The 24,750-nt window shown below is 52.5% G+C and overlaps 11 protein-coding genes across 11 annotated transcripts; 2 read left to right on the top strand and 9 right to left on the bottom strand.

Moving 5' to 3' along the window:
* Nucleotides 1-21: 21 nt before the first annotated feature.
* PV08_05758 (uncharacterized protein) lies at nucleotides 22-1,947 on the bottom strand (the record flags this gene model as incomplete). Its single annotated transcript, XM_016380097.1, has 1 exon — nucleotides 22-1,947. One exon carries the CDS (start codon nucleotides 1,945-1,947, stop codon nucleotides 22-24), a length of 1,926 nt encoding a protein of 641 aa, XP_016235924.1.
* A 235-nt stretch (nucleotides 1,948-2,182) lies between these two features.
* Nucleotides 2,183-3,787, bottom strand: PV08_05759 (uncharacterized protein; the record flags this gene model as incomplete). Its single annotated transcript, XM_016380098.1, has 1 exon — nucleotides 2,183-3,787. The coding sequence occupies one exon, from the start codon at nucleotides 3,785-3,787 to the stop codon at nucleotides 2,183-2,185; it is 1,605 nt and encodes a 534-aa protein (XP_016235925.1).
* Nucleotides 3,788-4,757: 970 nt separating this feature from the next.
* Nucleotides 4,758-6,111, bottom strand: PV08_05760 (uncharacterized protein; the record flags this gene model as incomplete). Its single annotated transcript, XM_016380099.1, has 2 exons — nucleotides 4,758-5,710; nucleotides 5,796-6,111. 2 exons carry the CDS (start codon nucleotides 6,109-6,111, stop codon nucleotides 4,758-4,760), a joined length of 1,269 nt encoding a protein of 422 aa, XP_016235926.1.
* Nucleotides 6,112-6,995: 884 nt separating this feature from the next.
* Nucleotides 6,996-9,449, bottom strand: PV08_05761 (uncharacterized protein; the record flags this gene model as incomplete). Its single annotated transcript, XM_016380100.1, has 1 exon — nucleotides 6,996-9,449. The coding sequence occupies one exon, from the start codon at nucleotides 9,447-9,449 to the stop codon at nucleotides 6,996-6,998; it is 2,454 nt and encodes an 817-aa protein (XP_016235927.1).
* A 1,142-nt stretch (nucleotides 9,450-10,591) lies between these two features.
* Nucleotides 10,592-14,460, bottom strand: PV08_05762 (uncharacterized protein; the record flags this gene model as incomplete). The annotated part of the gene is made up of 4 exons (XM_016380101.1): nucleotides 10,592-12,165; nucleotides 12,215-13,658; nucleotides 13,714-14,124; nucleotides 14,182-14,460. The coding sequence occupies 4 exons, from the start codon at nucleotides 14,458-14,460 to the stop codon at nucleotides 10,592-10,594; spliced, it is 3,708 nt and encodes a 1,235-aa protein (XP_016235928.1).
* Nucleotides 14,461-15,196: 736 nt separating this feature from the next.
* Nucleotides 15,197-16,447, bottom strand: PV08_05763 (N-acetylglucosamine-6-phosphate deacetylase; the record flags this gene model as incomplete). Its single annotated transcript, XM_016380102.1, has 2 exons — nucleotides 15,197-16,051; nucleotides 16,139-16,447. 2 exons carry the CDS (start codon nucleotides 16,445-16,447, stop codon nucleotides 15,197-15,199), a joined length of 1,164 nt encoding a protein of 387 aa, XP_016235929.1.
* Nucleotides 16,448-16,814: 367 nt separating this feature from the next.
* Nucleotides 16,815-17,825, bottom strand: PV08_05764 (uncharacterized protein; the record flags this gene model as incomplete). Its single annotated transcript, XM_016380103.1, has 1 exon — nucleotides 16,815-17,825. One exon carries the CDS (start codon nucleotides 17,823-17,825, stop codon nucleotides 16,815-16,817), a length of 1,011 nt encoding a protein of 336 aa, XP_016235930.1.
* A 1,416-nt stretch (nucleotides 17,826-19,241) lies between these two features.
* On the bottom strand, nucleotides 19,242-21,073 carry PV08_05765 (uncharacterized protein; the record flags this gene model as incomplete). The annotated part of the gene is made up of 2 exons (XM_016380104.1): nucleotides 19,242-20,676; nucleotides 20,727-21,073. 2 exons carry the CDS (start codon nucleotides 21,071-21,073, stop codon nucleotides 19,242-19,244), a joined length of 1,782 nt encoding a protein of 593 aa, XP_016235931.1.
* A 385-nt stretch (nucleotides 21,074-21,458) lies between these two features.
* Nucleotides 21,459-22,248, top strand: PV08_05766 (uncharacterized protein; the record flags this gene model as incomplete). Its single annotated transcript, XM_016380105.1, has 2 exons — nucleotides 21,459-21,737; nucleotides 21,793-22,248. 2 exons carry the CDS (start codon nucleotides 21,459-21,461, stop codon nucleotides 22,246-22,248), a joined length of 735 nt encoding a protein of 244 aa, XP_016235932.1.
* A 167-nt stretch (nucleotides 22,249-22,415) lies between these two features.
* On the bottom strand, nucleotides 22,416-23,243 carry PV08_05767 (uncharacterized protein; the record flags this gene model as incomplete). The annotated part of the gene is made up of 2 exons (XM_016380106.1): nucleotides 22,416-22,650; nucleotides 22,702-23,243. 2 exons carry the CDS (start codon nucleotides 23,241-23,243, stop codon nucleotides 22,416-22,418), a joined length of 777 nt encoding a protein of 258 aa, XP_016235933.1.
* A 511-nt stretch (nucleotides 23,244-23,754) lies between these two features.
* PV08_05768 (uncharacterized protein) lies at nucleotides 23,755-24,660 on the top strand (the record flags this gene model as incomplete). Its single annotated transcript, XM_016380107.1, has 2 exons — nucleotides 23,755-23,890; nucleotides 23,957-24,660. 2 exons carry the CDS (start codon nucleotides 23,755-23,757, stop codon nucleotides 24,658-24,660), a joined length of 840 nt encoding a protein of 279 aa, XP_016235934.1.
* Between the last annotated feature and the right edge of the window lie 90 nt (nucleotides 24,661-24,750).

The following is a 24,750-nucleotide window of genomic DNA, read 5'->3' on the forward strand; positions in this document are numbered from 1 at the left end:
CCCAAAAAGAATTTCAAAGATTCAAGCTTCAGATTCAAGATCCTCGTCGATCTTTGTTCCCAGATCCAAATCTTCAAGAAACTTACGCCCCCTGAGCTCGTCGGGTAGGTAGTCCTGCTTGACCCTCCCGCCCCTGTAGTCGGGGTTGTACTTGTACTCTTTGCCGTACCCGAGCTCCCTCATGAGCCTCGTCGGGGCGTTCCTCAAGTGCAAGGGGATGGGCAGGCCGCCGGCCCCGGGCTCCCGCTGCAGGGCGGCCATGGCGTTCTCGAGCCCCCGGTAGGCGCGGGTCGACTTGGGGGCCAGCGCCAGGGCGACGGCGCAGTGGGCGAGGTTGATGCGCGCCTCGGGCATGCCGATCATCTGCACGGCGGTGTACGTGGCCGTGGTGAGCGGCAGGAGCGCCGGGTCCGCGAGCCCGACGTCCTCGCTGGCAATCACCACCATGCGCCGCGCCACGTACAGCGGGTCCTCGCCCGAGGTGAGCATGCGCGCTAGGTAGTACAGCGTCGCGTCGGCGTCGGACCCGCGCACCGACTTGTGGAAGGCGCTGATGGTGTCGTAGTGCTGGTCGCCCGCCCGGTCGTACACGAGCGTCTTGGTGAGCGACTGCTTGAGCTGCGTCAGCGTCATCCCCGGCCGCGTCGAGAGTGACATGGCGAGTTCGAGGAGGTTCAGCGCCGTGCGCGCGTCGCCGTCGGCGAACGTCGAGAGATATGTTAGGAGGGACGTGGTGATTAGGTTTGAACTTGATCTTGAATTCGAGGTTGACGAGTCTGAAGTTGGTTCTGTTTCGATACCTGTTGTTGTTGTTGTCGCTTCTGGAGGTGTAGGGTCGCCGTCGTCGTGACCCTGGCCGTGCCCGTTGGTAACATTCGTACTATAAGACTGATTGTTCGACACCGATGCAGACGTCGACACAGATGAGGATGTAGCTGTGGAGGTGGAGGCGGAGGTCGATGTTGAGGTGGACGTCTCGGACAGATATACTCCATACTTTTCGCCTTCCTGCCGTACGGCGCGTGTCAAAATCTCGAGAATATCATCCTGCTCCAATTTCTTCAACACAAACACCCTGCACCGACTCAACAGCGCGCCTTGGACGCGGAAACTGGGATTCTCCGTGGTGGCGCCGATCAACGTGACCGTGCCCGCCTCGACGGGGCCCAGGAAGACGTCCTGCTGAGACTTGCTGAAGCGATGGATCTCGTCGCAGAAGACGATGGTCTTGCGGCCCGTCAGGCCCAGCTCGCTCTTTGCCTCTGCGAATATCTTCTTGCACTCTGCCACGCCGGACGAGGTGCTGTTGATCTCGACGAAGCGGGAACCGACCATGCTGGCGATGACGCGGGCGATGGTGGTTTTGCCGGTGCCGCTGGCGCCCCAGAGGATCATGCTGGGCACGCGGTCTTGCTGGATCAAGGACGTAAGCACGCCAGAGGGCCCGACGAGGTCTTGGCCCAGGATGGATGTCAGGCTGCGCGGCCGCATGCGTTCTGCGAGGGGGGCGGCCTTGTCGTGCGGCGAGGTTGTGGGTTTGGGCTTCTTGGGTGGAGGGCCGTCATGGTCGCGCTCGTGGTCCGTCGCCGCGTTGGGCTCGAGCAGCGATGGGGTCCGTGTTCTGTTCTGCGTGGGCTGCGTACTAGATGTGAAGGCCTGGTCCAGGGACCGCTTCACCGAGGACGACGACGGACGAGGGCCGACGAGACTCGGTGACGAGTGGACCGGCTGACTTGAGGAGAAGAACGACGTCGAGGATCCATCACGATCACGTTTCGAAGAGGGCGTCTTGAAGAAGGACGAGACCGGCGCAGCGGTTGTGGTGATGGTCGATGAGGAGGAAGAAGTGCCGTTGTCTTGTTCGACGTCTTCGATACAGTTCGAGTCAATGTGGTTGTTGATGTTGGATTGTCTTACCGATTTGCCGCAGATTGGACAGGAGACCATTTTAAGTCATTCACCCATGAGTCCGCCGTCCTCTCCTCGATCTTTGTCGGTGGCGGCGGTAGTGTCATACGAAAAGCAGCGCAGTACTCGTACTCGGAGACAACGCGTTCGAACCAGTTTAATTATTTATTCAGCCTTGCGATGAGATCATTCGCTTCCGGCGCGACGAGGCTGAGGATCCCCATCATGCTACATAAATACCTGACCCCTGCAAATACTATCCAAGTCGGTCTACTTATTCAACTTCCGTTAGAGTACCATCATAAACAGGAGGCGGCTCATCACTCTCATAACTCGGCGCAGCATATGCCACTGTAATGGGCAACTCAAACTGGATTTCTTTGGTTCGAGGACCCAGGATTGCGCTCCTCCTGTCCAAGCTCAAAGAGCACGTCACCTTCGCCCTGACAGAGTAGGTATGTTGCATCAAGTCTGTGTAAAACGTGGGGGTGAGGCACTGCTGCCGAGGTAGGGGGAAAGAGACTTGGCTTTCCTCCTCGGCGTATAATGAGAAATATGCCGTTGTCATACTCTCTACATCGTCACCGTTATCAACGCTGACCTGTCGGAGCGGTGCGTAGTCAGGATCAGTAGAGTCGGTGGTACAGTTTCGCCTTCGCCATTGCGTGACCAACAGTTCCGAATCCGACGGACACAAAACACATTGGTCATGTATTTGAGACGCCGAAGCCGGGGCCGGAGATGGCGCCGACGTCGACCTGGATTCGGAAGGCATTTGAGGCCGAGGACATTGAGGATGATATTCCGTACTAGATGCTAACGTCCACTGTACTTTGACTTTGAGCTTCGGCATGACCTGGCCATCATCTGTATACGGCATGCCGCTGGCGCCACTGCTGCACACAATGCCCTTGCTCAAACTGGTAGTCATACTCGGATTCGCACTCGCAGTTGTAGTTGTATTCGAACTGCCGAGTCTCAATTTCCAAGACACCTTGATACACGCGACGTCGGCATAACATTGGATTATGAGCGGATCGTAATCCACAATGTTGATATTGAGAATATTCCAAGTGGCCGCAGGGACTGGCGTGCGCAGAAACGGGATCGCCACTGCTTTCAGTGACATGGTCCTCAGAGACATGGTAGGGGTTAACGACACAGTCTTGCACCGACCATGGAGAGACTGGGTTTGTAACATGGCAGTCTCCTCCCTGGCACGTTGTTCACTCAGTCCGCTTCCCAAAAGTTGTATTTCTCGACGGAATGTTCTTGCGCCGCCACCACCGCTATCGAGAGTCTGTACTTCCAGCAAATATTTCACACTCAGCTTCATGATTCGTGGAGATGCACCCGCCGCTGTGACTGTCTCTGCTCTTGCCGTGGCTGCGTATGCGTTTCGGCCCATGACCACAAGCGACGAAGGGATCTGAGACGGGTCGTTGATCACACCGTGACTTGAAGAGAAGGGATCAAAGGTGACTCTGACTCTTGCCGTACTGGTATCTGAGGGATCTGTACTGAGCTTAGCATCGTCGTAGTTATGGCGAACGTCAACAATGGTGTCCGAAGAGACAATGCGTGACCTGTACTCAAACAAGCCAGATTGAGCAGAAGGTTCGAATTTAACAAGCTGCACAGTCCCGGTGAGTCGCACATGGACTAGTTTTGTGTCTGTGTGGCAGAGGGTTTGCTGGTCTCGGGTCTCGGAGTCGCCATCAAGACATAGACTGAACTTTATAGGTTCCGACGAGTAGAAGACAGGGGTGGTAGCCGAAGGTTGGATTTGTGTTTTTGTATTTGCATTTTCATTTGCATTTGCACAGGTACTGCCACTTCCGTCAACGATTCGCAAGGTGTTTTCGAATTCAACCTTCATCTTTATTGTCCCTTCTGACATTTGAAACGTCACAACGCTAGTGAACAATGGAGAGTATGTTGATGGCGACTGGATTGGAAGAACTGAACTCCGGCTTGGGTGTAAGGAGACGAAGTTGATGAAATCACAAGGCACAAGGACGAAGAAAACAGACCTGTACACAAGGCAACGACAGGGTCAACAATATGAAACTTATACTTGTGCTCGCACCGTGTGTCAGACAAGCGTGTCGTTTGCTCTACCTCCGCTCCCATACCGAGACGCGGCCGCATCGAGGCCTTTGCAACACCAGGGCTTAGTCTTAGACGCGGTAATGCCGGCGACGACGAGAGGATCGCAAGAGGCGGCGAGCCAGAGAGTCTTCTTTGGCCATCACCCATCTTCCTCTTTCTCATCACCCTCGACGATGATCAGCCCTCGGTCTCCACCTCCATCTCGACTGGATCGTCGAATCAACGACCCCAGACGATACTGGGCGGAGTGCCGGATGACAAGTAACGGACGATACCATATCGAGGAAAGGATCGTCGAATTTCGAAGGAGAGATGATCGAGGAAAATGCCAAACATGACGGACCAGGGTTCGATAGCAGCATGCAGCAGTGACTCCTCGATGGTTGTGGTCGTTGAGTCAGAGTTGGGATGGATAATCTTCGGGTCTGGAACAAAATAGCGCTAGTGTTCGCTCTTTACAGCACATCGACTCCGGAGATACCTTGCTTGCGGGACATGCCTCTGCCTCAATATGAATACTGATACGATTCTGTTGGCCCCCTTGTTAGTCCAGTCCTTCACCAAAAGAACCAAGAAAGAGAAAGAGAATTTCCTCATGGGGGTTGGCCTGCGTAAGCAGAGCTCTATGGCACACCAGAATCTAGGGAGGTACGTACACTCTATATTCGCACGATAGAAGACGCTCCACCCAGTGAACCTCTCTGCCGTATCTATCTCAGATTCTCTCCTTTGAATCCTCAAACCATATACTTCTTCAACCCTCTCAACCGTTCCTTGGCCTGTTCCAACACATCATCATTCTTACACACGGCAAACCTCATCCAATCCTCAGCAAGATGTGCCCTTTCATCCGTGTAAAACTCGGTCGGTGGAATCGCAGCCACACCCAACTCCATGATCAAAAACCACGACATCTTGAAATCCCGCGGCCGATCCTTGACGTGATCGGGAAACGTATACCCATCAGGCAACTTGACTCTCTTCAGGTTGGCCAAGACGAAATAGCCCCCCTCGGGGATTGAATACGGGATTCCCAATTCATCAAACACCTCACAAAATCGATCGACTTTGCCCTTCATCTCTGTCACCGCCTGGTCCCAAAACCCCTCTTGATCCGCCACCTCGAACCCGATCGCCGCCGCCTCTTGCAGCGGACTCACGCTTGAATAACATATCCTCGTATGCGCCGCCGCCACATACTTGATCAACTCGGGGGGCCCGATCAGGTACCCGACACGCCAGCCCGTCGCGTAAAAGTTCTTCCCCGCGGAGCCCACCGTGAGCGTGATCTTCGCCAGTTCCGGAGACAAGCTCGCGATGCGCGTAAAGGGCACATAGTATAATCGATCGTACACTTCGTCCGACAAGATAATCACATTATGCTTGAGACACAAGTCTCCAATCTTGGTGAGTTCCTCTTTACTAAACACCTTCCCGACCGGGTTGTGAGGAGAGTTGAGTACAATCATTTTCGTTTTGGAATTAAACGCCCGTTCGAGCTCGTCAAAGTCGATGCGCCAGTTCGCCGCGGAGCTGGTCTTCTCAGCTCCGTCCGCTGGAGGGTGTAGGGGCACGTAGCGGATCGTCCCGCCCGGCATTTCAATGTTGCTTAGGTACTGGTCGAAGAATGGTTCAAAAATAATGACCTCGTCCCCTGGTTCAATGAAGCCCATGAATGCGCTTAGCATGCCTAGAGAAACGAGGGTCAGCGGGTGTGTCTAGATTGATCTGAGAGCCAGTGGTATGATTGAGTAAAGGCAGGAATGCTCACTCACCCTCATTAGCACCAGTCGTAATGGTGACTTCTGTCTCGGCGTCCAACTCGCGTCCAAAGAATGGTGAATACGCCTTTGCAAGTGCCTTTTTCAGCCTCGGCCGCCCCTTTGTGGGAGAGTACTGGTTACATTCGACCCTGTCGAGCGCACCTTTTGCAGCGTCAATGATGAACTGCGGAGGGTTGTATCCAAAAAATCCCTGTCCCATGTTGACAATGGGCTGTACCGGACTCGCGGCCGCCGCTTCGTTGACAATACTCCATACATCCTGTTTCTGGCCCGCGACGCGCTTCGCCGGGGCGTATTTCTCTGACATTTTGGGCGACACGGAGAAGAAGGTGCGGCGCTGACGGTGCGAGTATGGGGATGGGGAGGGAGAAGCGGAAGGCCCCGAGGAGCTGTCGTCGCTGCTACAGGGCACTCGTGCGCGGAGACAACCAACGGCGGCAGTAAAAGGTAGGTAGGCTGGACGATGAGAGCGCGCAGATTGAGCGAGAAGTAATCTACTCGGAGATATGGTATAGATATAGGAAGAAGCCGACGAGCGGGAGACTGTCATGAGGAGGAAGGGATTTCAGGATCGGTTTTAGGGGAGATATGAAAAGAATAAAAGACTCGACTCGCCTCTACTCATGCGAAGATTACTCAATGGTGCGATGTCGAACTCCAAATCGAGTGAGAGAAGTCGACGTTCAACCAGTCAAAGAGGGCGGGATGGAATTGCGAGATCGGATGGAGCACGATGATGCCATCAGCAAAAAAAGGACTTGCACGCCCTGTCTATCAATATCCGTAAAATCACATCGACTCACTCACCCACTCAACTGGCCCACTCAACTATTCCATCCAGGTACCATCCATGACAAAATACTCTCAGGACACTTTCCAACACTGTCGGGTCATTTAATTGCTTTCTTTGGATTCATCATCGCTAATCATGGACGTCATGTCTAAAGTACAATCCAAATGCAACCTGTGCTGCGTCCCAATGGCAACCAGCAGTGCAGTCCTGTACATTGTTCACCCTTTTCAACGCCAACCTCAATGCAATATGCACCGCTCCTGTCCATTATATATCAAAAAACAACTCTTTTCAGAACGCCATCCTCAGGTCAAACTTCAAGATGATAACGCAAATGCTCGTGCCCAGTCACCTTCCAGGTCTGTACATATGTACCTGTATCCTCCTAGTGTCTGTCTTCAAGCATATCGCACACTCGCCCCCCTGTTGCCATTATCATAGCCTCCGCCTTGAGGCCAATGATTTTGAGGCGGTTGATTTGCCCAGTACGTCGGTGGTGGTGCTTGTGGGGTCGAATCCCAGTTTCCTTGGCCGTAACCACGACTTTGCATCTGCATTGGAACAGGTGGCCCATCCCAGCCGCGGGGTGGTCTGTTTCGTTGACGAGGAGCACCAGCGACCATTTGCTTCGCTCGAGGTTTTCGACAAGCCCGTACGCAACAACCGAGGACTGCAAGTAGTAATAACCCTCCGAGGGCGGAGGCGAGCGCAATCACGAGTGTCTTGTTGTGATCGATCCATGATCTGACTTCTCCTCCAACAGTGCTGCCTCTGCACACTCCATTTCTGCATTTGCCGTCCCCACCACAGGGCGTCCCATCCAGGAAGTTCTGCTGCATGCTATAGCACACATTCGCCCCAAAGTCGGGACTGCCGCAACTGATAATGCACGTTTGACTATTGCAGGCATAAGTGTCGTTGGTCGACGTATAATCGCCCATCAGGGTCTTGCATTGCAGGTCACGACTCGTGCACTGACCGCTGGCGCAGTGTAGACCGGTTGCGTTTCCACTGTTGCACGACGTCCCATCTGGGGCAGTGGTATCGGTAGGACAGGTGCCATTCGTACCTGAGCATGTTTCCTGGGGATCGCAAACACCAGTGCTTGCACGACAGATAGTGTTTGCGCTCGCAAATTGACATTGCGACGTGCAGCAGCCTTCGTTGCTGGGATCGCACACCGCGCCTGTGTTGTACTTGCAAGTATCAGGATTGCAGCACGAATTACCACTACAGCCTTCGGCACCACCACAGTCGCAATCTTCTCCTTCCTCGACAATCCCATTGCCACACTGATTACCGGTAATGGTAACGACACCTTTGTTATCAGTAAGACAACCCGATTGTACCGAGTTGCGGCCTAGGGCGCTGCAGATGTTGCCGATCGAACAGGGGGAAAATCTGGTGATACCTGGAGATGAATAGGGATTCATCATATACTGCGCATTAGCATCACATGTGGATGACGAAAGGGGGCAGCACTGGCCCGAGTTGACAGTGTTGGCATCTCCACAGGTGCTCGAGTCACAATCGTGGACAGCGCCAAATGTATGGCCCGATTCATGAGCAAACACTTGCCATTCGGTAGAGGTCTTTGCAATCACATTTGCGCCCGTGACGCTCTGAGATGTACCACTTGTGTCTTGTTGAGAAGTAGCACCGCTGTTGCACAACTGTCCAAGCCATGCGAGACCGACTTCAGCGCCAGTGTTACACGTAGTGAAGAGAGACCAGTAGGCGTTGCTATCCCCACGCTGACCTCGCCACTGAGAAAAGAGGTTCAAGCGAGCAGTCATGTCGGTACTGCCGCTGCAGCCTACGTTCCAGGGGGTCTGAGCTGCAGCAGTAGCGGGACACTCAGCCTCGGACACAGTCAAATTTCTCAGACCGAGAGTGATGTTGAAAGTAGATTGATAAAGATCGGACGCTGTGTTGACTTGAGTGATGATGTTCTGTCGCACACTGTCCGTCGAATTGAAGCTGGCAGTGTAGGTACAATCGGTTGCAACCCCAATCAAGGCCACTCTTCGGGTCGTTGGACATCCGGCCGTACTACCGATGGAATCTTTGAGGTTGACACCAGCGGAATTCCCGTTGCCAGCACCACCGCCATCAATGTTCTGGCGTTTGCCAAACAGATGCGATAGGGGCATGGATCCCCAATATCCTTCCTCCTTTTTAAGCTTCAGGTCACGGAAGAGGGGATGTTCCGGGTCGGTATTGAAAGGTAGCTTGTCCGAAGCACAAGTTAAATCAGCGGCAGCGCTTCTCCTCAAGTCCCGATGTGGTTGTCGGCTAACATCAGTGTCTCGCCAGACAGCCATGTATTCGTCTTCTTCATCCTCTAGATGAGGATCTTGCAGGTGTTTGGTCGCCATGTAGGTAGACTTCATTTGAATGTGATGATGGTTGCCCATGATAGTGAAAGCACCCTCAAACAGAGGCCGAACACCGTCTCTTCTCACCACCACGCGAGCCCAGCCTACGTTGGTAGACAACCCGTCTTCATCAACCACGAATGACTTGCCCTGATAGACCTTGAAGTCCCCACGCTGCATCTTCTCGGCATGCCTGACAATGCCATCTTTGTCGACAAACTCGACGTATGAGTCGTCGTGGATGATATCATGGTTCGGTTCTAAACTTAAGCGAATGTGTTCCGAGTGTTTGTGGAGGTCGAAAGTGAGGTCGAAGTGGGAGGTGGCATGGACTCGCTGAGAAGGAGTGTGAATTCGAGGGTTTTCGATTAGAGAGAGGTAGTTGAGAGGATTTCTTGATTGTGAATGCCCTTCACCAAAGGAGAAGAGAAGTATCGATGACGCTAAAAGAGCGAGGCGATGGAGGAAGCGCATTGCGCTTGGGAGCGTGGACAAAAAGGTGCCTCTGCGTCCTTATGACCGCATTAGAACAACGAGAGGCCCTCCTCGATTGGATTTTGTCGATGATGTCTGGCGCAGATACCAACAGTCGCATGGAAATAGACGAGGATGTGCTGTTGGTTGCCTCAAGAGTGGACGCTGGACGGGGTGAAAAGGCTGGAGGGAGATTTCAGATCCGGAGCACCAACGAGCGTACTGGGCCTCGCAAGAGGAATTACTGACAGTAAAGATAAAGGACGGCGACAGACAAACGACTGATGGGGCTCGGTAGCAAAGAAAGGCGGAATGGTAAGAGAAGGGTGTGAGGTGTACGAATGCCCAGACGGATGAGTCGGACTCCAAAATGGTGACAATGATGGCGGTGGTTGTGGTGGTGATAGCAAAACGGGACACGGGCAGACTCTGTAGAGGCACTGTACACGGTAGGTGGGCGCCGACTGGGGATGAGAGTAGTGAGCCCTAAATCCGGACCTGTAGGGTTCCTTGGTGAGTAGCGCCGGGCTCCGTTAGCAAGCCGCGTTGAGGCTGAGCACAGCAACACAAGCACGGTGTCTTGGCTTGCGAGGCTTCTGACGAACCCCTCGTCTGGCCAAGAAACGCTAAGGCGAACATGGTGTGCCCCGCAAGCCACGCCTGGACCTCACTAAGCGGCTTCTCTATAAGCTAATAGCCTTAGGCATGCAATAGGTACCTACCTAGGTAAGTTTTAGCACCGACTCTCGTCATTGATCTCATAAGCTGGTCTGGGCGGGAGAGCAACGAATCTGTGCATGCTAACACTACCATCCACGGAAACTTCTCTACCGAAATCGCCAGCGTCCAGCGTTTTACACTTTGTAACAGATGCTCCCAATTTGACTTCCATGCGTTTCAGGCTGTCATCTAGGTGGACATCCGTCGTTGTAACGAGTACAAATCTCATACGAAGACGCCCCTGAACAATACAAATAATGCTCGGCGCCCCTGGAACCATCGGTCTCTTTACCAACCGTCATTGTGCTGTTAGAACTACACGCAAGAATGAAATCAAGTCATCTTGCTCATGATATATTCTCCGACATCTCCACAGGTGATGGCTATCGATGTGGAGGTTCTGACCAGCATCGTCGCCTCTCTTAAGCCTCAGTCTCAACACCAGGCTCTCTTCCAGCCAGGCCACCCATTCCGAGCCTCCTCTTAAGTTTGCTCACTCCAATCTTGGCCTCGTCCTTTGCGAACTTGACATTCCTCGCCGGAGTCCATTGAGCCAAGCCACGATGCTTACGTGCCTCTGCTCGACTGCTGGCTTTCTTCTCCCATTTGGAGTCTCTTCTAGACACTGGTTGCACAGATCCCGACGAGCCCTCTGTCATGGTAGTATAGTTGGTGTCGGTCGTCGCTACCGTTTCACCGCTAGGACGTCCATTGGCGCGCCCCTCAGCGTTGCCGTCGATATTCTCCTGCGCATTATTGTGGAATCCTCCCTCGGGCGCATTGCTGGCGTCGGTTATGCCCAAATCAGAGGATGATTCAGAACCATCCGAATCATAAGACACCTGGTCATGCTCCTCGTCGTCGGACGGAGCATAGGGGTCGTGTGGAGGGTCGTCCTTCCCGGGTTCAGCGATCTTCTCATGCTTCTTGTTGGTGTACGCTCTGGGATCATGACTGAAGGCTCCAGACCAGTCTTCTCCAGACTTGCTGAGCCACTTGTGTTTCTCGTGCTCTGACGTCTGCTGCTTGAGCACGTCACGCCCTTCGGTCAGAGATGCTTCGTGCATTTCTCGGATGTTGTCAGGGACCTCGGCTTCGACAACGCGCTGTCGGACACCCTCTGCCAAGCAGCACTCCCAGGTCTCAAACGTTTCGCGAGTGTCGTTATCCACGATGAAGTCCCGGTGCGACTCGTCCATGCCTGCTTTGAAGCGACCCCGGAACTGAAGACGTCCCACCTCTTCTAGATCTTCAAGCCCCTTATCCATGAATGCTTTGACGTTTTCTTCAGTGATGTAGTTCTGGCAGAGACGATTGCCATTCTTTGTTTTCCAAATTGGGATATCAATCGGGGCCTCCTCGTTGTCCACCAGATTCTGCAGCCAGATCGACGCGTACGCAGCAGCGCCACGCTTGCCCGCCACGTGGAACTCGAAGATGACAGGTGATCGATATCGGTGCTTCACAGGCAAGCGAACGTGATGGTTATTCTCAGGTGACACGTCGAAAAACACCCCATCGCCTGCCTCAGTCTTGTGGCAACGCTCTCGAGGAATCTTGCCCACACTGCCACCAGTGCGAAGCTTGAGTTTCGTGTTATGATCCCAACCCTTGGCAATGATCTGGCTCGAGAGAAACTCGAATGTGCCGACGTCCCAGCCCAGCATGTTTGGTGGTAAGCGAGTTTCGACGCTTCGGAATAGCAGAGAGATTCTGATACGCCCAAATCCGATGCCTCCATCGAGTGGGTACCATCGAGTTACTTGAGAGCTAGTGGTAAGGATTTCTGACAAACGAAGAGGGACAACACCCAGAATCGGGTCATGTTCGCGGTTACGTTGATCGCGTACTGTGACAGTGACTATTCCAGATCTCCAGTCGCGCATGAATCTCTCAGTGCCAGCATTGAAGATGGGCTTGCTGCTGACAGCTTTCGCTCGAGTACGGTAGACCAGAGTGTCGTTGAACAATATTGTGCAGTAAGATGTGGGCAATTCTGTATCTGTCAGCTTATACTTTTCATACGTAAAACCAAACAAACTTACTGTTGGATTCTTCGTCGGTACCCTCACCGAATGGTTTGGCGGGCTCGAATTCCTTGCCCTTTCTATTACCATCAGAGCCTTTGATGTTCTCCAATTCCAGGTTCACAATCTGATGGACAACCACACTCAGTACGCCACTGGGCCACAGGGGATCCGGAGGTGTGTGTGCCACGGCGTCAGCCTCTTCAGTATCAAGTGTGCCCTTTTCGTCCTGGAACTGGGCATCGTTCTTGAGCTTGTCAGGAAGGTTTTTATCCTTGCCATCCGTACGAAGAGCGGGTCGAAACTTGGGCTTTCCGAAATAGCCAACTTCCCAATGCAATTCACCTGGCATTTCACTTCCATCAGCCACACCAGCCAGCTTCGAGATCTGAGGATACATCTTGCCAGGATGTTGAATCATCTTCTGAATTGAGAGTTCGACCTTTCCAACCATGTCGTCAGCGGAATTTCGATCCGAATCCCAAAGCTCAACACTGAGCTGTTCATTAGCCTTGACGAGATCGGGAGTAACCAGGAGTGCGGCAGTCTCTTCCCACACGGGGTTGAGATCGTCAGTGATTACACGAGTGCAGTACATTGGCTTGCCGTATTTCGAGAACGACAGGTTGATATAGGGGTCGCTGCCGCCGTACTTGCTGCCACGACGATCCTGTTTACTCAAACCAATAGCACGATGAATTCGGATCCACATAACGCCAAGGGCCTGAACATCCTTGGTGATGTCGTCTCCTTGGAGGATGGCTTTCAGATCAATCTGCATTGACTTGGGAGCCACATACATGCTTGCCGCAGCTCCGATTGCATAGTTGACGAAATTTGAGATCAACGGTAGGTTAAGAATATTCACTCCACGTTTCACCATCGGGATGCAGCCTGCTTGGACATGGGGAACACCCATCAGAGTAAAGGTGAGACTCTTAGCAAAAGGTGGCTCCGGAGTCATCTGCAAGCGGAGACGCACAGTCCCAACCAGCTCTTGTAGTTCAACAAAGATTGGCAATGGTACACCGATCAATCCCTTGATGCCCAGGTAGAAAACAAGATTCATGTGCATGTTTCTCGCACGAGAAGAAGCACTCTGGCCAGTTGGTTTGGCATGGTAAGCGAAAGCAATCTCAAGATTGTAGTAGTCACCCCCCTCCTCATCAGCAGCCGCTTCTTGGGGGTCTTTAGTCTTCTTGTTCTCTTCATGGATGCTCTGTTTGAGATCTTGCACTCTCGAGTCCGGTAGAGCTCGCAAGCTGAGAATTCGAATTGGATTATTACCTTGGTCGATCTCGGCCACTCGAACATTGTTGATCACAGCGGGCACTGAGGCTTGCATGACATCTTCGAGTGTGTCTGCAACGGCAGCGAACATCTCAGGATTGATTAGTCCCCAGACGACAGACAAAAATGTGTTCATCCACTCGACAGATTCGGGGAGGAGATTTGCAGTGGCCTATCGTCATTAGTACAGCTCACACAGAAGACAACGGGATCCGGGTTATTCTCACAGTCTCGCCTCGAGTTTGTTCACTAGACCACTCAACTTCGCGGCCACTTCTGACCACCTCCTTCATCCATAACCACACGCCTGAAGCGAGGCACATGCCCAGGGGTACCAAGCCTTTCAAAGAACCGCCAAACATCTTTCCCAAGAAGACGACGGAGAGCAAGATGGCAATGCACAGGCCCCCGGCGCGCTTCTCGAGGACTTCAAACATCGGCTCATAACTGACAGAAGGGGTTGGATGGAATAAAATGTTGGTCTTTTCACCGTGGATGGGTACATCGGAAGTAGATCCTTCAGCGATTGGATCCGGAGGCGCAGTGATATCTTGCTTTTCCTTGTACTCGGGGTTCTTTTGGGATGGATCTGTCGCCACAGGCGTAGGCTTGCCAAGGTTTGCATTAGGTACAGACAACTATCCGACAAGTCAGCAAACAAAAACAATGTTTCCCACCTGATCTCTCATCCGTACCACGGGATTTTCTGCTCTTTTCATGTAATCCTTGCCGACATCTGCGATGACGATGTCCTTTCCGGTCACCGGGTCCGTCACAGTTTTGCCCTCCTTCTTTTGCTGCTCGTTCTTGTGAGGAGTGATTTCACTGGAAGCTCCTAAATTTCGTCGCTGTTCATCGATGTTCTTGTCGCGGTTTGCCTTGTCCCGGTCGAGGTTTGCTATAAATTGATTGACGGTAGGAATCTTGTTGTTGCCGCTCCACGGCTTGCCGCTTTGCGGCTGCTGAGCAGCCATGATGGACCGGAGGCTGAACTGTGCTTCTTAACCAGGGTATCAGGGTATCGAGGGACAAGAATTCAATGGGATAGGGCTAAGTCAAGGAGGAGGACCAAGGAAGCGTCCACCACAGTCCACGCTGCTAAGAGGAAGAGTGCATGAAAGAATGAAAGAGCAAGCTTCACCGACATGGACCTTGGATTATCAAAAGGCCTGGAGAGGTGCAAGAAATACATGACATCGACCTTGGTGGTTTCGAAATGTCAGTGACGTAAATGTTCCTTTCCTGATTCTCAGCACCTGCAAGTGCAGGCAAAGTGTCGTCAACGGCAGCCACAGCGGGGCCAGACCAGAGCCTGGAGAGAACCACAATAGGTGCCAATCAAGCCTGGAGATGTCCAGAGATGCCCCCAACAGGCTCATCCGAATGCCTAGTGGCTCTGATTCCCCTCGCCAACCCCTCCACTACAAACACGCCTAATCTCGCTAGTCGGCGATCTGTCAATGCCAACGACAACCGAAATCTTATTTGGCTATCGTCGCCACACCACAATCAGAAGTCCAAACAAGGCTCCAACTAATGCAGCCACAGACGACAGTGTCCAACGGTCTCCGCCGATGATTCCAACAACTAACAATCCGACCAAGTTAGTATCTGTCGTCACTCCGGGATCGTCTTTCCAGGCTATGAGCACATACGAGTACAAGCCTCAGCCTCAGACCGACATAATGCGAAGTACTTCTCGTACCTTATTCAACTGGAGACCACCGGCCACACTCGATTTCCACTCATCCAAGTCTCCTGTACAAAACCGTCCTTATTCAGAATCACAAAGTCTGCTCTCCGGCCTGGCTCCAGCTTCCCTCTCTTGTTTTCGCCCATCATATCTGCAATATTCTCAGTCACGCACTGAACAGCCTCCGCCAAATTACACCCACTGAATGCCACTGCATTGCGTACGCAGTCATCCACTGTACAACAACTACCAATTAGAGTATTTGTGCCTTCAATCGTGACCTTGTTTCCTTGCTTATACTGATTGCCCGGGATCTGTCCATGGCCCGGGTGCACTCCATCAAGCAAGCCGGCCAGCTCAATGCTGTCTGTGATGAAGACGCATTTTTGGGGATCCGTTCGCATGCACATTGTCAACACTGCAGGATGAAGATGGATTCCATCTGGTATTATGGAGAAATAGCACTTTCCCGTCGCCATTAGTCCTGCCAGTCCTGGGTCGCGGTGATGGAGCGGGTTCATGGCGTTGAACACATGAGTTAGTGCTCGAGCACCAATCTGCACCGCCGCAACGCCCTCGTCGTATGTGGCTGCCGAATGGCCCAAGGAAATCACGATATGAGGATATTCCTCCTGCAATTGACCGATCAATGCAGTTGAGCCAGGTAATTCAGGGGCCATGGTGATCAGCTTGATGGGGCCCTTGAGGTTTGCATCCCCATACAGTTCCGAAAGCGACATCTCTGCCGGTATTTGCAGGTGTTGAGCACTGTGTGCGCCTTTCTTGGATTCATTCAGAAATGGCCCTTCTACATGGGCACCGAGAAGCTCGGCTCCTGACGAGAAGGCTCGTGGTGTCAGTGTCGGTACGATCTAGGTGACCAGGGTCAGTTGAGTTATTCCCAGGTAGTTCTGTCCCAACAGGGGCCCGATGTGGACGAGAAAGGGTGTTCCTCTTACCTGTTTCCATCTGTCTTTTGCAACCGTAGGCACGGTCGCCCACCACCCAGTGACACCGTGAGCTATTTCCATCTCACTGACAGCTTGGAGCTTCTGTTCATCGTCCTCTGCGTGGCCCTTTTGACCGGCCAGCTGCGTAAAGTGGATGCCTTGCATGCCGTTGGTTTGCAAGTCCAGAAAGCCCGGGGCAACAACATAGCCGTTCATATCTATTCGTTCCACGCCATCTTCTCGGAAGTAGTAGTTGGGCGTGATGATGCCTGTTTCAGAACTGAAGTAGAGATCTTGAGCTACAAGTTCGCCGGACATGCAAATAAGGCAGTTAGTGAAACATTTCAATGGCTCGTTCATGATCAGCGGGGTTGGCCTCGGCCGGGAAAGAGATGAGCTACAGCAGGAGGCAAGTTCAAGAGAGGGGTGGTTGGTTTCACGGTGTCATACCGCCGCAAGTATATATATTGCTGACGCAGGGAGATAGAGTGATGGTGTTGGTGACCAGCTCAGCAGGGTTTATTAGGACACCTCGCGGGGAATTTAAATTATCCCGACGACCAAAGCCGGCGACTCCCTACAGCTTCCGAGGATGACTCTGTCAAACGCAACGGAAACTCGAAGATGGAGCAAACATCCATATATGACAGATTGGGCTCTTCATTCTATTCTGTGAGAGAGTCATCTACAACCTCGTAGCTTCGTTATCGTCCCCAACGTCTTTAGACCGAGGAAGTATGTCTCCGCCGTCTCCCGTCTCACCCTCTACGTAGTCCTGTACTATAGCTGTACTGTCCACCTGTTTGCCTTTTAGGTCTGTGGGTTCCGTTTGTACTGGCGGCAAGGTCCATTCCCATCGCCTCTTCTTTCTCTTGCTTCTTCGTGCTGAAGTGCTTCTCGACCTTTCGTCTCTGCCACGATCTATCGACTCCGACGATGTTTCAGAAACCGGCCGAACTTTGCGTTTTCTCCTGCCCCGCCCATAGCATTCATCTACTCTTATCGACAGCATCTCTTTGACCTCCTCTGCCTCATCCATAGAGCCACTGCTTGAATCTTCTGTCTCGGATGAATTCGTCTCCTCGGAAGAAGAGCTCAGGTCAACGTGACGCAATATATATTCCCTAGTCACGATCTCTTCCTCCAAGTTCGAACGAAATGTGACCTTCTTGAGGGCTGGGAAGAAAGCTCGTCTGCCTGGAACAGGCAGTGCAGGACTGGCACCGGCAGAACAGGTCGAGCATCGAGGGCCATATTGCGGCACAGGGGAGTTCTTAAGAATCGAGCGCACGCCAAATGGCAGGCTCAAAGTGTACGGCGCCTGAGACGTCCCTGTTGGAGATAATGATTTGTGGATCGATTTCTGTTGGGGCCGTTTTGGAGTGACCGGCGACGAAGCTGAGATAACCGGTGATGGTCGGAAAGTAAGATCAAAAGCATTGTTGAATGTATTGAAGGTGGTTGGCGTCGTAGTACCCAGCTTGTTGGCCATATCAACGGGGCCACTGCTGGCATGAAAGGTCGGCGTCAAATTCGAAGTCTGTAGTGATAGTTTCGGCCTGCGTGCTTGGGTTTCCGACGACATGGACACAGGTGTAAGTGTAAGCGCATCATTGGGCTGAAGTACAGATGTGGACGCCAATTCGATCGGAGAGAAAAGACGAGGTGCGGTTGTAGGCATTGATATCGTCAGCATGGTCGTAATGGTGAAAGCATAAGATTGACGTGCTGTTAAAGTAACCGGTTCAACGCCGACGACGACCGCCCTTTTTCTGTCCAGACGCTTCTCTTGCCCCAATCGATACGATAAGCCCGTAGAGGCTGACGGACCTCACTCGCAAGGCAGTCACTTGAACAGGCTAGACGTAAGCACCCTGGTTTAGGTCCTTATACGTCCTCCGGTCACCCATACGAGCTGAAGTAGTCTCTTTGGAGTCAAGGAGTCTCCGAGACACCCGAAGGGTTCAGCTGGCTTTGATAAATAAAACCTCGAAGCATTAGTATACGAGCATGCTTGGTTTAAGAATCTGTAAAGGAGGTAGAGTGCAGCTGATCTGGTCCGGGGCGCTTATTACACGTCATCCGGCCAGAAACCACGAACGACAATCCATGTTTCGCCAGACATACGCTTGTGAGGGCCAGATTGTCAACGACGGACAGTCCCACTCCAGGCGACTATCGGACCTACCGTTGGGAAAAGGATCGCCGCCTAGCTGAGATCTGGACTGCAAGAGGTTGCGGACGGGCCGTGATTTTGACGGAGCACTTGATAGCTGGGGTAAACATGGAAATCTAGACGAGCGAGGCAAATATTCACCAAATCGAGGGAGGAATCGCAGCCACTAAGCATTCCAGCAAGAGGTGATGTACCCACGGCATCCTGCATTTCGTAGCCGCCATGGTCTATTTTCAGCTTTGACGTGAATAGTTGGGAGGAAGCGGGCGGCAGGGAAGCGCCGCGAGAGGAGAGTGGCTGAGAGGATGAGAAAGTCAAAAAATAGGCGCAGATGAAAATAGCCACCATGCGGCGGACTGCGACGAGTGGGTGGCCCCAGTGATGGGTCTGGATGCTCGATTTGTTTCGCAGTTCCACCGAGAGTCCTACTTATAGTTATCGCGTCCAATCCACTGGCGGCCTCATCGAAGGTTGATTGCACTCCGAGGGGCATCATTACTCGTAGTCGCATTCGTACTCGCACTGACGAGCCCAACAGACTGACACAGCGGAACGGGAATGCCATGGTTCCAAAGCACAACGTTGGTAGCCCGTGGACCAAATCAGTCGGCAGCCTGAGAACCGTCTCGCAGTTTCAGTTTCCCGTTCCTCCTTGACTAGCAATGATTCTGCCCGCCAAAACTCTGTATGAGCGTCCGGACACAAGCAGGATCTGCCTGAGGCACGGCCCGCCCATCCGAGTAAATTGTAGCTCGGCAGTACTGCGATGGTCTCTCGTGACAAGTATACTCCCATGACGATACGACAGCGGGATTGAACTATCTTATTTGCACCTAGAGGTTGACGGTTTTTAACCAACGACCTGTCACTGCTATAACCTCTTCAACGGCAGCATACCTACGGTAAGAAGACAGGACAACTCATCGCCTCAGCACTTCACCCATTCATCTCGTGGTACTGCAGATGAGCAGCGAGTGCAAAGGAAGGGATACTGTTCTGGCACAGTGGGCATCTTTCCACTTCCTGGCCGTCACCGTCGTCCGATTCCCACCCCCCCGCCATTACAGCCTTCTGATCCGACTGAGAAATCGGAGGACTAGGTGAGCCGCGATCAGAAGGATCGGCCACGAGACCATGCTCCTCCTGTCCATCGTGTAAGCCATCACTGATGACCCTGAAGTTTCTGAGGACCGCGTCTTGAGTCCGGAACATCCTACCAATATCTCGACCTTCGCTGTCCTTGCTCTCAGCTGCAGTCTCCAACATGTTCGTAGCGGCAACATTAATCAGGCTGAGATTCCACCCGCTTGTTTCGTGGTGAAGCTTGCGAAACATCGGCACCAAAGCTTCTTCAACAAGCCGCTCTGCCAACACAGACGAAGCTTCAGAGAGGTTGAACACAAAATTGGGCATAGGTAGGGAGCGCGAAATTCGATGAGACGTTCTGGCTCGGACACCATCTGGGCCAGGCGCCGGTCGAGGCCTTGTTGACAAACGTAATGTTCGGGGATGTGCCAGCCATCGTCGAGAGTTCGAAGGTCCGTCTTCACCCGTCTCATCATCCTCAAGGAGGTCTATATGCATTCGACGAATCAAACGGTCACCCAGAAGATGTAGTTGCTTCTTGACCTGCTCAAAGGTGTGCAAATATTTCATATACGAGTCCTCCTGGCTGATTTGAGAGGGGATCCGCTTAACCTTGCCAACCTCGCTGTGGTCAATACCGTGGAGCAATTCCCACACTTTTCCGCCGATGCCCTTCGGAGAGCCTGGACCGCCAAGAATATTCTCAAGCATTTCCGGGCCCATGCCAGGATGAAAACGGATGTCGAATACAGTCACCGACTCCTTTGTATGACCGTAGACGAGACCGGTGGATATTTGTCCCTCTCTTCCAAGAACGTGGGCTCTGATCTTTTGGGCTAATTTGAACCCGATTCCCGGTACTTTCCCAACATCATGGGCATCGAGGAACTGTGTAACACTGCTTGTGGCGGCAGCTGTAGGACCCAATGGCGGCATAAGTGTGGTCTGGTTCTTCGGTTTGTGGACATTTCCCACTAGCTTGGATAATATCTTGTTGGTCGCGACACCCACGGTTGAGGTATACCCCATCTGGGCTTCGAGCTGATGGCGAATATGTCTTGCGAGATGCGATCCGAGTCTAAGGCGTAGGTGTAAGCGTCGCTCCTCATCATTCAATTCTGCCAAGGGCCCCGGAGCAGGCGGGTAGGTAGGACCGAAGACGTTGGACGCGTCGTATTGAAAACCGGCGGTAGGGTCGGTCTTGTTCAAGCAAAAGAAGGAATGGCCAAGATCATTCTGATTAAGAAGATCCATGTTGTAATCAATCATGTCTGTGCAGTCGAGCCTGCGACCAGTCAGAAACAGATTCCGAAGGGCGTTCGAAGTGTAGCCTACCAGACCTCGTCGAAGCCCAGCCTCTCCGCTCTTCCGCTCCAGATACTTTGTTGCAGAAAGGTATAGAGTTCCTTTGAGGCATTCCGAAATTTGGTCAAGTCCTCTCCTAGGACAATGACGGCTTCTGGACACACTTTCTTTGCCTCAGTGATCAATTGCAACTTGCGAAGGCCACGGCGGCGTGCTTCATAGTTGCACGTCACCACAATCTGCTTCTGTTGTATGGCCAGTGGTACGAATTTCAGGGCTGGGTTTTCGTTCTCGACGACCGAAGCATAAAAGCAGTCATAGTCGAAATGGACGATTATCCTGCTGTCATCCCTCCGAAGAGTCCTGCCGGCCTGCATCTTTGTTGCGGCAACATCGTCGGCGACAACTGTGCAGCCTCAGGGACACAAGACGAGCATCCGCGAGAATTTCAGCTGCGGCCGCTGGTACCGGAAATGAATCAAAATCATAGTGGAAGCGAGGTTCAAAGATAATGCGAAAGAGCAGGCAGCGGGCGAACCGAAGTCTGCTGAGTAAACTCATCACTTAGTGGCCGATCTGTTGGCCGATCGCGTCGTCGCGAAGCACCCTGCACGCGCCCGAGCCAGGAATACCACTCAGCGTAAACAACAACTATTTCCATAGCCTCGCACATATCTGTCGCAACAACAGTTACCCATATGAAGCCACGAAGTCCACGTAGCTGACACTCGGCGCGCTTTCGCGCTACTTTTGTCATCTTCAATGTCTCAAGCAAATCCCGCTTTCCCAGGTCGCAACGTGTATGCTTCTTCATCGAGTAAACTGCCTGATCGCACAGGCCAGAAGCCTCCAGGAATCGCGCCTTCCCAACATCACTCTCAGTCGGCCTTTGGGAGGCGTGCAGATCAGCCTCACCCATTTAACCAGGCGCTCGCATCTCAGCAGCAACATGGCGCCCAAGGCGCAAGACCAGGCTTGGAAAAGGAACCAAACGTATTAAGCGAGCTGAGTGAGGAGCAGAGGGAGGAGATCAATGAAGCTGTATGCGCGAGTATTCTACCTACTGTACTGGTATCACTGACTTGGCATCTTATAGTTCTCCTTATTTGACCTCGACCGCGATCAACATTTAAACTACCAAGAGGCGCGAATCGCCTTACGGTCGCTGGGCTTCACCATTCCCAGGCCTGAAATATCTCAAATAATGCACACGCATGGGGTCCCGAAGCCACAGTTCAAGAGAGGGTTGCTAATGAAAGGGCAAACCACATACCATGCGAGCCAGCTGCTGTTACCACAGAATGCGTTCCAACGTATCGCCGCGCAAAGAATATTCGAGCGCGATCCTGGTGACGAAGTTGAACGCGCTTTTCTCCTGTTCGATCCGCAACAAAGGGGATACATCGAGGCAGACGACATACGAAGGGTGGCCCGCGAACTGGGAGAGACCGGCCTCGAGGACGATGAGGTACAAGCCATGATTGATATGTTTGACTACGATGGGACTGGCACGGTTTCAAAAGAGGCATTTTATACCATTTGTCTTCAATGACTTTTGAATTGATTCAACTTCGGCGATAACGAAGCGACGATTTACCAGTATCTGGATGGTTGTTTTGGATGATGAATTGACTGTCATCCAAGGATGCGGCTGACATTCCTACACTTGGGTGGAATTTAGCCATGTTGGATATGCGCTACACTTGAGCCTGTCATATCTCACCACGGCAGCTGGACAGGGCCTTCCTTCGCCGTCGACTTGCCCATCACCGCGTCCCAGTTTCCAATGTCACGGGTGCCTCGTGGTGCCCAATATGTACCAGACTGTTCCAGAGAGAAGTCTTTCTCAACCCAGTCTGCCAATAATCGCGCAGCATCTTTGGGGTCGAGAGCGCCACCGGCGTCCCAAAACTGATCGAATCCAACTCCCTTGGTCATCTCAGTTCTCATGAAGCTTGTAAATTGTCAGTTTGGTCGAAAAGGTACCCGACTGCTGGAGCCTTACCTAGGGTGCACCGAAACGACAGCTATTCCTCTATCTTTCAAGTCGAAGGACAGCTGTTTAGCCACCATGTTCAATGCTGCCTTAGAGCCATGGTGGCCGAAATTGCCTCCACCTTCCTGCTCATGCCTCAGAGTAATGGAGCCTGACTCTGAAGAGACCAAGACGACTTTGCCGCCTTGAGTCAAAATTGAAGCTTTAACCAGTTCTTGAACCACAAATACTGGTGCGACCGACGAGAGAGTGTACATCTTGACCTCATCGTCCCAATTGGCATTGCCGAAGTCCTCCGTCGCGAAATACCCTGCAGTTATGATACAGCTGTCGACGGTCTTGCCGCGCAATGCCGTGGCCAAATCCTGGCCACAGCTTGACTTGGACAAGTCGATGTTCGGTATCCAGCTTATGTTGCTATGGCCGAGACCCGTAGGAACGTCTGATGATCGAGACGTAGCATATACGCGATGGGAGAGGCTGTCGGCATAGTATAGTGCCAACTCCCTCCCAAGGCCACGAGTAGCACCGACGATCAAGGTGGAAGGCATGTTGCTCGCGTGGAACTCTATTTTGTGAGAGACTGAACTCGGAATGAAGACTCACGATGATCTGCGCAACACCGCCTTCAAAAAGCAGATGGCGACAGTTTATTCTTGACCTTATTATCAATAGTGTATTCACGGCTGCTCTCTTGATGGCGTAACTGGCGGCTCTCAGATTGCACATAAGGCGTTACGTCAGACCATGATGGCTCGCTAAGTGAGTCTGCACTTCTTTTATTATTGAGTGCGGAGAGCATCGCATTTACTTGAGGCCATTTTGTTAGGATCAAACCCAAGTCACCGCCACCTCTAGAGATTTATTTCTTTCCAGCTTCGACTTGATCGTGCCTTCCCTGTTCGTCGCAGATAGTTGGTGGTCTCTTTGCATGTGGTCGGTGAGACCTTGATTTATTGCGCCAAGTCCAGCAACTGTTGCCTCTGTCGCATGTTTGTGTACTGCCCTCGAGTTCACTTTGGAACACAACGCAATTTGGCACCCTGACTTTCAATATACACGATGGCGGACAGCGAAGAATCTCCAGCGCAACGTCAGGCAAGAATACGACGGCAGAAGCGGGAAGCAAAGATCACAGGCTCCGCGACTGAGAGACTCGACAAAATCACCAGGCTCAGTGGAAGGACGCCAGAGAGCAGTAAGGCTATCTTTACCCGCCATCAGGGCGATGCCCGTGAGCAAAGACTAATGTGACAATCCACAGTGCGTCATGAGTCTCCCGCTATAACTCCTCGCTCTTCGACACCGTCGGACATTCCATCGCCTCCCAATGCCATGCAAGATGCCTCTGTAAATGCCACTCCAGAACAAATTCGAGCCCAGGAAGAGTTCCTAAAGGCGATGCTTAGGCAGCCAATGCCACAAGACGGGCAGTCCCAACAAGCACAAGCACAAGAAGACGATCCTATGTTGAAGATGTTACAAGCCATGATGGGAGGCACGGATGGTGGCTTTGCTCCAAATGCCCCGGGTGGCGGAATGGGTGGCATCCCCGGTATGTCTCCCGACGACATATCAAAGATGACAGGACTCCCGTCCTTCCTCACTAGCATGTTCATGGGAGGACAAAAAGCACCACCCACACAAGCGGAAACTCGAACGAGAAGGCTGTGGAAGGTAGTGCATGTTATTTTTGCCATTTTCGCAGGGCTCTACCTAGTTTCCTGCATCAACACGGCGACCGAGACATTTGGCGAGAATCCTCCGGCCCCAGCAACTTTCCAGAACCCCTTCACACTGTTTGCGACTGGCGAACTACTGGTTCAAGGGACGAGGGTACTTACGAGCGGCCACTCGGACAAAAGCGGGATTGGTCTGTGGATACAGATGTTCAGGGAATTTATCGGGGACGGCGCAATCGTGGTATTCATGTTAGGCATAGCGTCCTGGTGGAAAGGAAGCATATAATTGATTATAGTCAATAATGAACAGAGATCTGGATCCCGGCAAGGTGTCCGCTGGCGAACAGTTCCGCAATCTTAAAATTGTGTCCAAGAT

The sequence above is a fragment of the Exophiala spinifera genome (assembly GCF_000836115.1).
Source record: "Exophiala spinifera strain CBS 89968 unplaced genomic scaffold supercont1.4, whole genome shotgun sequence".
Classification (NCBI taxonomy): Eukaryota; Fungi; Ascomycota; class Eurotiomycetes; order Chaetothyriales; family Herpotrichiellaceae; genus Exophiala; species Exophiala spinifera.